This window comes from Chelon labrosus (assembly GCF_963514085.1).
Source record: "Chelon labrosus genome assembly, contig: SCAFFOLD_31, whole genome shotgun sequence".
Lineage (NCBI taxonomy): Eukaryota > Metazoa > Chordata > Actinopteri > Mugiliformes > Mugilidae > Chelon > Chelon labrosus.
Genome location: NW_028181545.1, coordinates 1089454 through 1105405, shown reverse-complemented (window position 1 = coordinate 1105405; position 15952 = coordinate 1089454). Strand labels below are relative to the sequence as shown.

Sequence of the window (15952 nt, the reverse complement as noted above, 5' to 3'; positions counted from 1 at the left end):
ATTCAGTAGCGGTGGAAAAAAAGAAGATTCGGTTCATATAACCGGTCATCAATGGCCATTTGATATAAACTGCACCACTAGCAAACTAAGACACTCAGACACTCACTCACTTAAGTACAATACGCAGATAAACGAAACTAAACCGACTCTTACTACTAATCAAGAGACAAGAGGTAATTAATATGCTCACTCGCCACCAAGTTAGCAGACAACATCGGCCTGACTCTTGTCAGACTTAAAATAACCAAAATATTGCCAAACTGGTGACGTGACCTTTCCTTTTTTATCTACAATTTCCTCTGGCGCTGTCTCTCTCATATTCTCCTTTCACTCCACGCCGTTCTTTGTTGTTGTTGTTGATGCCACTAACCTGGCTTAGCTGGGCCGTGATAGGTCGAGAGGCTAAAGCCTTTCTTCTGCCTACATCCCCCAGAATGACTTGCAGTTGTGGCTCGGGGTTTTCTATAACGGAGTTCAAGTGAAATTATCAAACATTCTATCATTCTATCTAACGTATTTTCTATTGGTATTGATCACGTGTCTATCGCGATATATATCGTTATCGTTTTATCGCCCAGCCCTAATTATTATTATTATTATTTTTATTATTATTATTATTATTATTATTATAATGTCAAACATCCAGACTTATAAAGAACTATCTTCAGCCACAAGACGTACAGAGTTCTGCAGCAGCTGGACTGAATTCAAGTCATCAGTTGAACATCAAACACACAATCATCCATCTTCTAATAATGATAAAAAAGACATGAGGTTCTAAAGCATCTTTAATTACTTGAGTGTAGATATTAGGTTACATGAAGAACATATGAATACATGAATCACAGTAGATCAAATAAATTACCAACGACCTCCTTATGGCTGCTGATTCTGGACTCCTCACCATCCTCATCCTCCTCGACCTGAGTGCAGCCTTTGATACCATCTCTCATACCACCCTCCTCAACAGACTGTCTTCCATTGGCATCACCCACACTCCTTTAGACTGGTTCACATCTTACCTCTCTGGCCGCACTCAGTTCATTCAACTTAAGTCCCTTAAATCCATCCCCTCCTCCGTCACTTCAGGTGTGCCCCAGGGCTCTGTCCTGGGGCCCCTACTCTTCATCATCTACCTCCTCCCCCTTGGCAATATCTTCCGCAAATTTAATATTCATTTCCACTGCTATGCAGATGACACCCAGCTCTACCTTTCCAGCAAACCTTCGTCCACTCTCCCACACACCTCCCTTACTGATTGCATCTCTGAAATAAAAACCTGGTTCACCCAAAACTTCCTTAAACTAAACAATAACAAAACTAAGGTCCTCCTCATTGGCACCAAATCCACTCTATCCAAAACCGACAGCTTTTCTCTTAGTATTGACAACTCCTCCGTTTCACCCTCCCCCCAGGTTAAGAGTCTGGGTGTCATCCTTGACAGCACACTATCCTTTCAATCCCACATCAATAACATTACTCGGGTCTGCCTACTTCCACCTACGTAACATTAATCGCCTCCGCCCCTCCCTTACCCCCCACACAGCCGCCATCCTTCTTCACAGTCTTGTCACTTCCCGTCTGGATTATTGCAACTCTCTCCTCTTTGGCCTTCCACACAAATCCCTCCATAAACTTCAACTAGTCCAGAATTCAGCTGCCCACATCATAACTCGAACCCCCTCCATTCACCACATCACTCCTGTCCTTCAAGAGCTTCATTGGCTCCCGGTTCAATTTCGCATCCAATTCAAAGTCCTCCTGCTTACTTTCAAGGCCATTCACAACCTCACCCCCCCATATTTGTCTGATCTCCTCCATGTTCCCACTCCCTCCCACTCTCTACAATCCTCTTCCTCCATACATCTGTCTGTCCCTACTGCCCGTCTTACCACCATGGGAAGCAGAGCATTCAGCCGCTCTGCTCCCCGTCTCTGGAATTCACTACCACCCCAACTCAGAAATATTGATTCATTTCCCCTTTTCAAATCACAACTCAAAACATATCTGTTTAAAACTGCCTATTCCACCTGGTGACAATTGCTCTGCCTTTTTTGTTGTTGTTGTTGTTGTTGTTGTTTTTATTATTCTTCTGCTGTCGTTTCTTATGAATGTATGTACGGTGTCCTTGAGTGCAAAGACAGGCGCCTTTAAATAAAATGCATTATTATTATTATTTATCAACAGTAAAATATGTCACTGCTCCATCATCAGCTTTAACAGAACAAGAAACTTGATTTAAAACATGATTTTCTGTCATTAATGACTCCAGAGATCACATGACATGATGATTGTTGAACCTAAAACCCAAATAATAACAAATAATGATTAGTGAAATCATGATGCTCCTAATCTCTGAAACTACTTTAATGATCTGTGTGGATGATTAGCTAACACATGCCCTTATTCCCACATATACAGCTACCAGTAGTTGCAATATGTCTTAGAATATGGTTGTCTCTCTCTGCTCGTCTTCTTGCCTCTTCAAGCCTCATCGGAACATTTTTTCTCAGAAGTCGTTTGATTTCTTCTAGTATGGCTCTCTCAGTCTCTTTAAACATCTCATTGGTGTAGCATCTTCCTCCACTGATCTGAACCATTGAGTTGATCTTCTTCAGCAGCTCTCTGACCTGAGATGGATCTTTATTTCTGTTGTTAAAAAACATGACGTCTCCACGGGTGAACAAGACCATCGTGTAACAAGCTGCTGCTTCTCCAAAGATCTTCTTAATGAGTTCCACTGTTTCCTGTTCTTCTTCTGTGAATCTGTCTGCTTTGATCACCACTAGGAACACATGAGGACCAGGAGCAGAGAATGAGATGCATCTACTGATCTCTCTCTTCACTTCATCCTCAGATAATGTGGTGTCAAACAGACCTGGAGTATCAACCACAGCCAGTTTCTGACCATCAACGTCTCCTGTCTCCTTCTGACACTCTGAAGTCACTGCAGAAGGACACATTTTAGATTTAAAAACTTTTCTTCCTAAGATGGTGTTTCCTGTTGCACTCTTCCCAGCTCCAGTTCTCCCAACAAGAACAATCCTCAGTTCTCTTTCCTGTTCAGCAGCTGTTGGAGAAATTCACAGAGACATTAGAGATGCTGTAAAGTCTAAATTCAAACTGTTACCATCATCATATCTCAGTCAGCAGCTCACTGAATAATGAACCCTTATGTTTCAGCAAAAACAATAATGAAGGTGTTTTCTATGAGCTCTTGATTGTACCTATGCGTACGAAGGCGTCACTAAGGATGTTTCACAACTATCATATCTATATACACACTGACATTGGTCAGTGAAATGCCCACATCTGCCAGATGTTTTAAAAATTAAAATTTCCAACATCCCAGAGGCCCAAGTTTTGGCCAAAAGTATCAAAAGTAGTAAAATTTACCTGACTTTAGTACTGTAATATAGTGCTGGTACATTTCCAAACTGGTTGAGCCGGTTGAGCTGGTTGATCTGTATAAACATGATTATCAGTTGGAAATTCCCCAGGAAGGAGAGCAAAGAACGGCTGTGGCCAAAACTGAAAAAGAAGAAGTCTAAGTCTCAGTAAATATACTTTTGGCCTAAACTTGGACTTCTGGGATGTTGACTATTTAATGTTTTTTAAAACTGATGGATGTGGACATGTAGTACTGTGTTATATTGTGTTCAGCTACCTTCAGAATGCAGCAGTCAGACTGATAACTGGCACAAAGACACATAACCCCTGTGAAGTACAGAATCAATTTTAAAACCTTACTCTTTGTTTTTAAAGCCCTCAGTGGTTTAGCTCCACATCTCTGACATGCTAACTCCATATTCTGCCCCCAGGTCACTAAGGTCATCCTCACATCCCGTCGGTCCCTGACCTTTTTCAGTTGCTGCTCCAAAGCTCTGGGACAGTCTTCCATCCCACATCAAGTCCTGCTCCACTATCCACTGTTCATCGATTATCATCACTATCGACTCATTTAAAGTGCCACCTCTTTTCTCTTGCATCATTGCTTCTCTAGTTTGGTCTGAACTTTAAATTGATTTTTATTGTTCTACTATCGTATTTTATCCACTCTTACTATACTTTTATTTTATTGTTTTGGCTACTCGTGCGTCATTAGGGGTTGATTTTGTTATGATTTTTATCATTATCTGTGCCAATGCACTGTCAGGCAGGCGCCTGACAGTGCATGTAGCATTACAGTAACAGACTGACAAAACATTAGGGAGTCTCACACCATTACAATACTACAGTAGGGAGGCTGAACCCGACTCCATGACTATGGTGGCCATTTCCACGACACCAAAAAGGAGGATACTTTGCGGCATTTAGTGAGGAAAGAAAAATACATACACATACAAAATAAACATACAACTCTAGTGTACTCCCCACGACTATACAGTTTTGTACATGATAACGATGGTATCATGATACAGTGATTCTGAGATACTCTGTTCATCACAAGACAATTTATCCTGAGAAGGCGAAAAGTATTTGTTCACAGTATCTGTATTTATTCAATACGTCTGTCTTGCAAAGTGCAGTGCCACAAAGCAGAACATTTATGGCCTTAAATGTGCATATTAAATTTACATAAAAATAAATAAATAAATGCAAAAACATATACATTCCAGTTCTTAGTACTTTTTATGTAAACAACAAAAGACAGTAAGAAGAAAAAACACCGGTAACACTTTACTTGACAGTGTCGTCATAAGAGTGACATGACACTGTTGTTGTTTATTCGTCGGTGATGATGTGAAGATGATGAAGGAAAAAATCCTTCTTGTATATAAAAAGGTTTATTACAAAGAAGTTCAGCATCTAAGTACAAGCACCCAGGATTGCTTGGAGAGGATTCAATGCCAATCGAAGTCGCTCTCCCGATCTCCGTCCTAAACCCATCTTATATAGTGGGGTTGTTTTTGTCTACAACTTAATGTATACCATCTGGAAATGAGATCATCACTCCAACATATAGGAAACCTACAGAATTCCTTTCTCAAGGGAAAGATACCTTGAAGATCAACTTGACAATCAATCTTCTAGCACCAGACTTCAAGTCTCATGGTCCTGACACTAATATCAACACTTGGCCCGTACGGGGAACCGGTTAACTCCACAAGAATGTTTTCTTTTAAAATATACCTCACTGTCATAACTAATTAGCAAGGCACAGGCTCTGGGTACGTCTACGTCTTCCAGGACTTCTGTTCCCTCAACCACAGTCCGTGTGGTGGCTGGATCTGATGTGGCACCTCTGGTTACAATGATCTTCAACACTTCAGTGGTGAGATTCTTTCTTTCTTTTCTTTCTTTTACCTTTATTTAAACTCGTTAGTACACTGAGGCGAGCCTCATTTACAGTGCAGACGAGAGTACAGAGCAAAACAAACAAAATACACAACAGATATTCACAATAAAATACCATAAAGAACAGGATGAAAAAAAGTATCAGAGGAAACAATTGCAAACGGTGGACAGGGAATTAGTAATTAATGATTTGAAGTGATTGAATGGGACGAGTGAGTTTAACTTAAGAGTTAGCTGTAGATGATTCCAGATGTGTGGGGCATAAGCTGAGAGGGCAGACCTCCCCAGCTCAGTCCGAATTTTGGGAATATACTTGCAACCAGTTGCTAGAGCGGGTATTATAAGTGATTGTGGACTCAACAAGTAATGAAGAGATGTAGATGGGAAGTTTGCCGATGAGGGCTTTATAAATGAATAGAAACATGTGGGAGTCACGTCTTTGAGCTAGGGAGGTCCACCCTACTAAGCCATACAGAGTACAGTGATGGGTGGAGTAGGTGGCACCAGTAATGAATCTAAGGGCAGAATGGTAAATGGTATCTAGGGGTTTAAGAGTGGAGGCAGAGGCATGCATGTAAATGATGTCACCATAGTCTAAAACGGACATGAAAACAGCTTCAACTAATTTCTTTCTGCATGCCAATGGAAAATTAGATTTGTTTCGATAAAGGAAACCAATTTTTTGACCTAGTTTTTTTACAAGATGATCGATATGAGAGTTGAATGTAAGTTTATCATCAATCCAAATGCCAAGATATTTATACACAGAGACTCTTTCTATATGGGAACCATGTTGAGTGCGGATGTGAAGATTAGAGCATGTGTTGTTAGAATTTGAAAAGAACATCCATTTAGTTTTTTGTGCATTCAGGGTAAGTTTAAGATTAAAACATGCTGTCTGTAGAATATTGAAGGAAGTTTGCAGATTTTTTATGGCTATTTCAGGTGAGTTTGCGATGCAGTATAAGATTGTATCATCTGCGTATAAATGAGTATAGCAGTTTGATAATGATGAAGATATGTTATTTATGTATAATGTGAAGAGGACTGGGCCCAGAATTGATCCTTGCGGCACACCCTTAGTAATGGGTAAGAGGTGGGAATGAGTAGAGCCAAGTGAAACAAACTGTTGTCGATCTGATAGATAATTTTTGAACCAGGTGCAAGTCACGGGGCCAAAGCCTGTCTTAATTAATATTTCCAGGAGCAGAGTGTGATCGACTGAGTCGAAGGCTTTGGAGAGGTCAACGAAAATGGCGGTGAGGTATATTGAATTCTAAAAGAAACATTCTGTGGACCAAGGAAATGGACCAAGGAAATGGACAAGATAGTCAGTGTTTAGGTTAGTGTCAGGAAACAGATGGTCCAACATATAGGAAATGTAAAGTGTGTATGGGACGGTTAAAGGTCATACGAAACGACCAAATGATTAGGTTATGTGTGGGGACAGGAAGCCTGGAGCTAGAAGGTTGATGGTCAAGCCGAGTTTCTGTATGTTTCCCATATGGTGGAGTAATGACCTCTATTTCCTGATGTTATGCATATAGGCAAACATGTTGGGTATAAAAGGAGACAACCGGAGGAAAACAGGAGAGTCTCGATTTGGCAGAGGGGCTCTCCGAGCAGTTGCAAATGCTTGTATCAGATGCTGTAATCTTTTGTAATAAACCTTCTTATATGCAAGAGAGACAGTGTCAGCGGAGATCTTTTCCTTCATCATCTTCACATCATCACCGACAAATAAACAACAAAGGCACAATGACTTTTTTTATCCAGGGCAGTTATAATATCGTTCAAGACCAGAGTGGTGGCAGTGAGAGTACTGTGCTGTGGCCTAAAGCCAGATTGGTGTGGATTCAAAATGAGATTAGTAGATAGAATTTTTTTGAGTTGAAGGTTTATTGAGGACTCTAGTAGTTTGGCCAAGCAAGACAATTTAGAGATGGGTCTGTACTTATCTGGATTACAGGAATCACCACCCTTGTGAAGGGGGACTACGCTTGCTATTTTCCAGACACTCGGAATGGAACCTGATGAGATGGAGAGATTGAGTATGTAAGTTATTGGCTTAGCAATCAAATTAGCTGAAGGACGGAGACAAAATGGGTCTAATTCATCAGCACCAGTAGCTTTCTTTGTATCCAATGTGCGAAGAGACCTCAATACAAAGTTTATGTCAACAGGGTTTAAATTGAACTGAGGACGATCGGAGGAAGGTAGGGATAAAAAGGGTTCATTAACCAGAGATTGAGGTGGTACAGCTGGAGAAGGCCCAGTCTCACTATCAGAGAGGTTGCCAACAGCAGAAAAATGTCTGTTAAATGCATCACAGATATCAGGTTGATCTTTAAGAATAAGGTCATTAAAGGGGAACTCCGGCGCAAAATGAACCTGGGGTTAATAACACATGTGTACCGAGTTCGACCGTTCTCTGGTATTTGTTTTCATGCATTTGTTTTGTTAGTCAAATGTGACCAGTTTTCTTGCAAACCGCTAATTAGCGTATAACGCTAGCCTTCGGGGCACACTGACACATAAAAAGAAATCACTATTTCTACTGGCACAGAGCTCTTGCCCTCTAATTTCCTATATACTACTAGTCATACAATTCTGTGCTATTACTATGTAGAATGTTTACTGCTGTGTGTGTCCCACCCCCCTTCCCCCCTCTTCCCCCCTCTTCTTGTGAGTATCTCTGGCCTGGAGTGGTGTGTTTCCTGTGGAGCTCTATACTACATCTGTTGTCGTGGTCTCATCAGCCTGCCCAGTCTTCATGGAATCCTGCAGTTATCCACTCCTACCTGAATGAACAATTCTCCAACCTGCCTGTGATTCCTCTTACATTTTCAAACTGTCATGTAACATCATCAGTTTGTATCATAAGATTCCACATGTACACTTTAGTCAGATATGTGTATCTATGACAGATGTATGTTTATCTTGCTGTTCTCTTCTCTCTGTCTTCTGTCTGTACCCGGCTGGCCTTAGGCAGATGGGTCCCTCCATATGAGCTGGGTTCTGCTCGAGGTTTCTTCCTGTTAAAAGGGAGTTTTTCCTTGCCACCGTTGCCTTCAGGCTTGCTCTGGGGGTTTCAGGCGTCTTGAGACGATTTGTATTGTTATTGACGCTATATAAATAAAATTGAATACCACTAATAAGGCTCACAATATCACCACACTTACACGGTAGCATAACTAGGGTCTCTACATGCAAACCGAAGCATTGAGAACTTTGCAAGTATACAGGCAGTTTATTAAAAAAGGAATACAGTACCGTCTGCGTCCGGCTCACATATCCAGGCGGGCGTCATCTTGGCTCTCTGTTGCCGGAAGAAAGCACTGAGAGCACTGAACGAAGAGAGTTCAGTTTCCCCAAGATGGCGCCCGCCTGGATATGCGAGCCGGACGCGGACGGTACTGTATTCCTTTTTAAATTTCTAATCAGCCAATCACATGGCAGCAACTCAATGCATTTAGGCATGTAGACATGGTCAAGACGATCTGCTGCAGTTCAAACCGAGCATCAGAATGGGGAAGGAAGGTGATTTAAGTGACTTTGAACGTGACATGCACTGGGTGAAAAGTGTGATTTTCGTCCCCGTAAACGCCCAGAGATCTCCCTAATTTTCGGCAGTTAATGACGATTTGCAACCCGCGAAGGTCGCGTCCCACATAGCAGAGACATGTGGGCCAGATCTGGCTTGAAGCCGGCACAGGTGGCGTTCACTCGGCACTGGCATACGGCATGTGAGCTGGACATGGCCCAGATGCGGCAAAGGCGGCACTGTCTTGACTCCGGCAGACAGATGTGGGCCACTTGTGGAGTGCCGAATTCGGCCCACATACCAGTTTAGACCTCTGGGCCACATATGTGAGGCCGGACTCATGCCACCCTTAAAGTTATTTTTCGATATTTTTGAGTGAGTTGTTGTTTAACATCACAGATTTAATTAAAATAAATAAGTAAATTAAATATTATTATGATATATTGTCGATGTCAATCAATGTCAACTATCACAATATCGTTCTTGTCGAAACAGGACAGATGTCTCAGTTGATCTGAAAATTTAAAGTTAAATCTTGCAAAAGCGGCCTTTCAACGGTCAGCCAGCTATCCACTTTTTAAATTCATCAGCCACTCAACGGAAGTAACGTAACCGTCCAGGTGACTGACGCGACCGACGTCACTGTGGACGGAGCTGATGGCTGCTCGTGCACTCCGGTGAGACGGACAACAAAGACGTGGTGAGTGAAATGCATCAGTTTTATGTTTACGATAACGTTTGTTTTTGAGACAATGCGCTAGCCGTTGGTATACAAAGACAATGACTGTCTAGAGTCTAGCCTGAATGTTAACAAGGGGCGCTAACGTTTAGCTATGTGGCTAACGCGTGGTTAGCGTTAGCTAACGATTACCGTTAGCCTAAAATGCGGCTCAGGAAAGGATGGGCTGCACTGTTTTGCTGTTAAACTATCATATTCGTTTTGAATAAATTGTATAGACGAACTTAAAACAGCGGATGTTTTGCCGAAGGGGTCGTTTTCTTTTTTTTTCACGTTTTTTCCGGCTAGTTAAACATTAGTGCTACTACCATAGCTTCTGCTAGCTGACCGTTGGCGTTTTTTTTCCGCTGGCAATTGCAGATATATCGTGCTTCAATACAAAAATAGCGTTTAAAAAGGCAACTGTGGACTTGTAGAGTTTTATTTATGTATGTGTTATGTGTTTTTATTTTATTTTTTTGAGAAGACGCTTCACAACTCCTCCGAGTAGCTTCTTCAGTTCTAGGGGACTGGTGTGAAGTTTAAGGTTTAGGAACTTATACTGAAACTATTGTTTGTAAACAACCATAAAACGGGTCAGTTTGAATGTTGTTTACAAACCTACAGACTCTATTTTCAAGAATCTTAGAGTTATTTTTATTGATTACATATTGATACTGACTACTCACAGTTTGTGTAACACTAAGTCCTTGTTTTGTACATAAATTAAACCAAGCAGATGTAGGGAGAACATTTATCTGACACCAGAATATTGTCATCACTATCGGTTTTAATATAATTACTGTAGCCATATTACCTAATGATACATAAATGTTAATTTCCAATCATTTGTGCTTTGTGTGTATGTTTCAGCTGCTGTTGGCGTAACTGACTAACATCTGGGGCCACAGACCAGGAAATAGACTGGACCATCAAAAGATGTTTACATCTCTCTCCAGGTAGAGATGGTGGCAGACTGAAGAGGATGAAGAGAAAGCAGGAAATGGACAGCACCATATCTAAAACTCGTGCTGAGAGTCTCTACTGCCATCAGGTTGTGTTTCCGATGCCTGAGGACAAAGACTGAAAGGCTGAAGAACAGTTTCTATCCAAATGCCATCCGCCTGCTCAACTCTGAACCGTAACCAGACTTATACCACTGCACTTTACTCACATCTCTGCTCAATACCGTAAATGTGTGTATATATACAAACTACCCCCCCTAAGTTTACACTTGAGTTTTACCATCTATATTTTATTCTGTATTACAGTCTATATTTTATTCTATTTTTATCGGTGTACATTTACACTTGTATTGTTTACCTTGTGTGTTAAGGAATTTACAATTACTACTGTTTTACTGTAGTACTCATTTTTTTTTACTACTGGCTGCAGGTACAAGAATACATTTCACTGTGCATTGTACTATATATAACTGTGTATGTGACAAATACAATCTTAAACCTTTATGGACATGTCTAGAATCATAGATGTACAGTTTTTAAATTTGTTAAATGTACTGTGTTGACATGACTAAAAAAAATAAACATTTGCTTATAATACTGTACATGTTTTTATATATATATATATGAATAAATATGGCACATAAATATAGTGGCTGAGTTAAGGCTGACATCAGGAACCACTTCTGAAAATGGTTTGGCCCACCTTAGGGCCACATTAGGGCCAGCTCTGGTTGAAGTGTGGCTGAGATGTGGGCCTTATCTGGCACACATGTTGGATGCCGGATGTGGCCCACATAAGGGCCGGAATTCTTTCAGGCATGTGGGCCGAGTGCAAGTGGGAGGTGTGGCCCAGAGGTGGGCCACACCAGTTTTGCTATGTGGGGTTTGTCTGTACCACAAATTGTCGTTAACGAACCATGACGTGTGAGATCTCGCTAATGGTTCTAATTAGCATATGAATGCAGCAAAATCGCGCCTGGCCAGGTCTGGCTTGAGTATCCTTAGTCAGTATTGGATTCAATTCAATTCAATTTTATTTTCATGAAACCACTACTTTCAAACAAGTAAAATCACTCATGATTGGCAGCGAAACCGCGCCTGGTCAGGCCAGGCTTGAATATCCTTACACAGTATTGGATGAAACCACAACTTTCAAACGAGTAAAATCACTCGTGATTGGTTGGCGGATCTGTCACATTCGTCACCCTGGCTCATAATAAATGTAAACCTCAATAATAAAATAATTTATATATTATATATATTTATTAATTAATTCATTTATTTATATGATATGTTATTATGCTGTATATTCATGTCATTGTTATCCTAGGCTACTACACTATTATTACCATCAAGGACATGAATGAATTTATTGAGGAAAAGAACATTTGCCAAGAACATGTTTAAGCAAAAAAAGAGCTTTATTAAAGGAAGAGCTTTATCAAAACAAACACACAACTATGTACAAAGTGAGGTGCCCACACAACATATGAGTAGCTCACGAGCAGCCCAAAAGTTACAGCTCTGTTAGCTGGCTGTTTGCTGGCGGCGTTCTCTCTGAGGGAGGCCCGTTTTGCAGACGTCTATGGTGCGTGACTCTGTATTTCGGAGTCGCCTCTAAACGGGACTGCAGCGTAGCACAGAGTTCAGAGAGCTCCGGGCTGCGAAAGGATGGAGCGCTTACAATCCATCCAGACACCCCGCTAACAACGCCGTCTTCCTCATCAGACATCAGGTCTACGGTGGCGGACTTCCAGAGTTCAACCTCGTCCTCTGCTAGCACGCTCTGTCTCGCTTCCAGCAGCTGTAAAAAACAATCAATCAAGACAATCAGTACTGTGCGATGCACTGCATATGAACACAACACATCTATCAATGCACCTGAAAAATAGTCACCAAAAAAAGTCTTACCCTCTTTCTTCTCGACCGACCCCGAGCTGAACTCTTCGCAGCCTCCGCCTGCGATGCAGATTCAGGCTGGTTATATCTGAAGTTCCTGCAGAGACCCTACTGTCTCGTAGTAGGTCTTACAGGCGGCTGGAAAACAATTAAATGAGAGTGGTATGAATAAAAATCAAACGTAAGCCACAGTAACATTAAACAAGGAAGGGGAAACAGTAAATAAGTTAATAAGCATATTATTTAAGCTTAAATCTTACCATTGCTCCGGTTCGTAGCGCATGTGATTGGTCTCTGAGTTGTGAAGACGGCGTAGCCTACTGCTTCCTGTAAATTACAAGACAGAAAAATACACTTTAATAAAGACACTTTCACTGGTTTTGCTCACTTGTTCTTTTGCAAGGCTACTAGGCTACTCTTAGCTTTGGTTTTAGGCTAGGATACTTTTAGCTTAGCTAGCAGTCATCGAACATATTCTTACCGCAGTCTTGGGATTGTGCAGCCGTCTTCTCTTCCTAGAGTTAGTCTCTCCTGCACAGTTGTTCGAACTCCAGAGCAGCCAATTTATTAGTCTGCGGACTGCCTGGAAGATGTTGATCGCGTCCAAGAGGAGTTGAACGCGAGTTGAACGCGAGACGCCGTCCAGCCATTGGTCAGGAAGCGACAGCCTTTATTCACCAACAACAACTATGACATAAACTGTACATTTATTGCTAAATTCCCTAATAGCTGTGCTAACCAGTCTCGCTGTTACTTCCATTCACCGGCGCTCTCGCTCTACTCTCGCTCTACCACCCACACACACGTTACGGTCGCACATGCGCACTGTACTACCCCCTTAAAGGAGCCACTCTACTCTTATAACAATATAATGAAACAAAGTTACGCACAAGCTCCACTTTTAAGAGCAAAGAGAATGATGACAGGCTCGGAGGCAGAAAGCAGATCAGTTGGGGGAAATATGGATAATATTTTCAGCCGAATTGAACAAAAATTGCAGCAACTGTAAATGACCGTGGAGCTAACACAACGACGTCATAACACAGCGGTTTTGGAAATAAAATTAGAACGCCAGTAATTTTAACTAAATTGTAATAAAGTTACACAAGACCCACAACATAAATAACAAAGAGCATAGGCTCAGGAACAGATATAAAAACTGAGGATCCATCTGACGATTTTCAAGTGCAGCGCAGCTGGCTCTGTTAGTTGTGCATATACGGTGCGTAGAAGAAGATAACTTCTTCTCCGCCATTGCATTTTTCATCTTGCGCACCCCCTAAGTAAGACCAAAGAAAAGGTCACTGTAGTCATGCCACTATGCACAGTGGTTGAGATCTAGGAGACTGATCTCTGCAGACAGCTCATTCTGATTCTAATGTTGTTTGCATGGAATGCACATTTTACCTTTGTGGCAAAGGCTGATTGAAACTAATTGTTCAAATAAATTCTGTTGTGTATCATTTTTTTTTTCTGTTGTGTAACATTTGCCATTGCTAATGACATATACAGTAATCTAGCATACTTTCATTAAATAAATCAATTTAAGCTAAAATTTAAGAGACTATAATTAGGCTATACTGAGCCTGATCTATTTGTACCAGAGATTTTCTCACCTGGGGTAAAACTCCCCCTGCAACCCTGATTTGCATTTGAATTGGCCTCCCCTAGAATTAGGAGGAGGGGGGTCATGGGGGATGACTGCCAAGCAAGGCCCACGTCAATTTCCGACCATTCATGGCAGTTTTTGGCATTCCCTGCAAATTGCCGTGAACTGCCATTAACCTGAACTTTCACGACAATCTACAGTGCCACATACTGACGTAAATCACACTTTTCATGCAGTGATGGTTGTTGGTGCCAGACGGGCTGGTCTGAGTATTTCAGAAACTGCTGATCTACTGGGATTTTCACGCACAACCATCTCTAGGGTTTACAGAGAATGGTCCAAAAAAGAGAAAATATCCAGTGAGCGGCAGTTCTGTGGGCGCAAATTCCTTGTTGATGCCAGAGGTCAGAGGAGAATGGCCAGACTGGTTCGAGCTGATAGAAAGGCAACAGTAATCAAATAACCACTCGTTACAACCGAGGTATGCAGAAGAGCATCTCTGAACGCACAACACGTCGAACCTTGAGGCGGATGGGCTACAGCAGCAGAAGACCACACCGGGTACCACTCCTGTCAGCTAAGAACAGAAAACTGAGGCTACAATTCGCACAGGCTCACCAAAATTGGACAATAGAAGATTGGAAAAACGTTGCCTGGTCTGATGAGTCTCGATTTCTGCTGCGACATTCGGATGGTAGGGTCAGAATTTGGGGTCAACAACATGAAAGCATGGCTCCAACCTGCCTTGTATCAACGGTTCAGGCTGGTGGTTGTGGTGTAATGGTGTGGGGGATATTTTCTTGGCACACTTTGGGCCCATTAGTACCAATTGAGCATCGTGTCAACGCCACAGCCTACCTGAGTATTGTTGCTGACCATGTCCTTTGGGATGTGGTGGAACGGGAGATTCGCATCATGGAGTTGCAGCCGACAAATCTGCAGCAACTGCGTGATGCTATCATGTCAATATGGACCAAACTCTCTGAGGAATGTTTCCAGTACCTTGTTGAATCTATGCCACGAAGGATTAAAGCAGTTCTGAAGGCAAAAGGGGGTCCAACCCGGTACTAGCAAGGTGTACCTAATAAAGTGGCCGGTGAGTGTAGTTACTTGCTGTTGCACATAAAATTAAGAAAATAAAAAAAATATTTACTCACCAAGTAATATTAATCCAACCTTGACCTTCACTCCTTGGTCTCTCCCTGGCTGTTGCTGGTGCAGTCTGGCAGCATAAAATGGCCGCCTGTCCCATACACACTTTACATTTCCTATATGTTGGACCATCTGTTTCCTGACACTAACCTAAACACTGACTATCTTGTCCATTTCCTTGGTCCATTTCCTTGGTCCACAGAATGTTTCTTTTAGAATTCAATATACCTCACCGCCATTTTCGTTGACCTCTCCAAAGCCTTCGACTCAGTCGATCACACTCTGCTCCTGGAAATATTAATTAAGACAGGCTTTGGCCCCGTGACTTGCACCTGGTTCAAAAATTATCTATCAGATCGACAACAGTTTGTTTCACTTGGCTCTACTCATTCCCACCTCTTACCCATTACTAAGGGTGTGCCGCAAGGATCAATTCTGGGCCCAGTCCTCTTCACATTATACATAAATAACATATCTTCATCATTATCAAACTGCTATACTCATTTATACGCGGATGATACAATCTTATACTGCATCGCAAACTCACCTGAAATAGCCATAAAAAATCTGCAAACTTCCTTCAATATTCTACAGACAGCATGTTTTAATCTTAAACTTACCCTGAATGCACAAAAAACTAAATGGATGTTCTTTTCAAATTCTAACAACACATGCTCTAATCTTCACATCCGCACTCAACATGGTTCCCATATAGAAAGAGTCTCTGTGTATAAATATCTTGGCATTTGGATTGATGATAAACTTAC

General features: G+C 41.6%; 1 protein-coding gene across 1 annotated transcript; it reads right to left on the bottom strand.

Moving 5' to 3' along the window:
• Positions 1-2167: 2167 nt before the first annotated feature.
• Positions 2168-3947, bottom strand: LOC311509908 (GTPase IMAP family member 7-like; the record flags this gene model as incomplete). The annotated part of the gene is made up of 2 exons (XM_084575348.1): positions 2168-3070; positions 3860-3947. The coding sequence occupies 2 exons, from the start codon at positions 3945-3947 to the stop codon at positions 2391-2393; spliced, it is 768 nt and encodes a 255-aa protein (XP_084431474.1). The 3' UTR covers positions 2168-2390.
• Positions 3948-15952: the final 12005 nt, after the last annotated feature.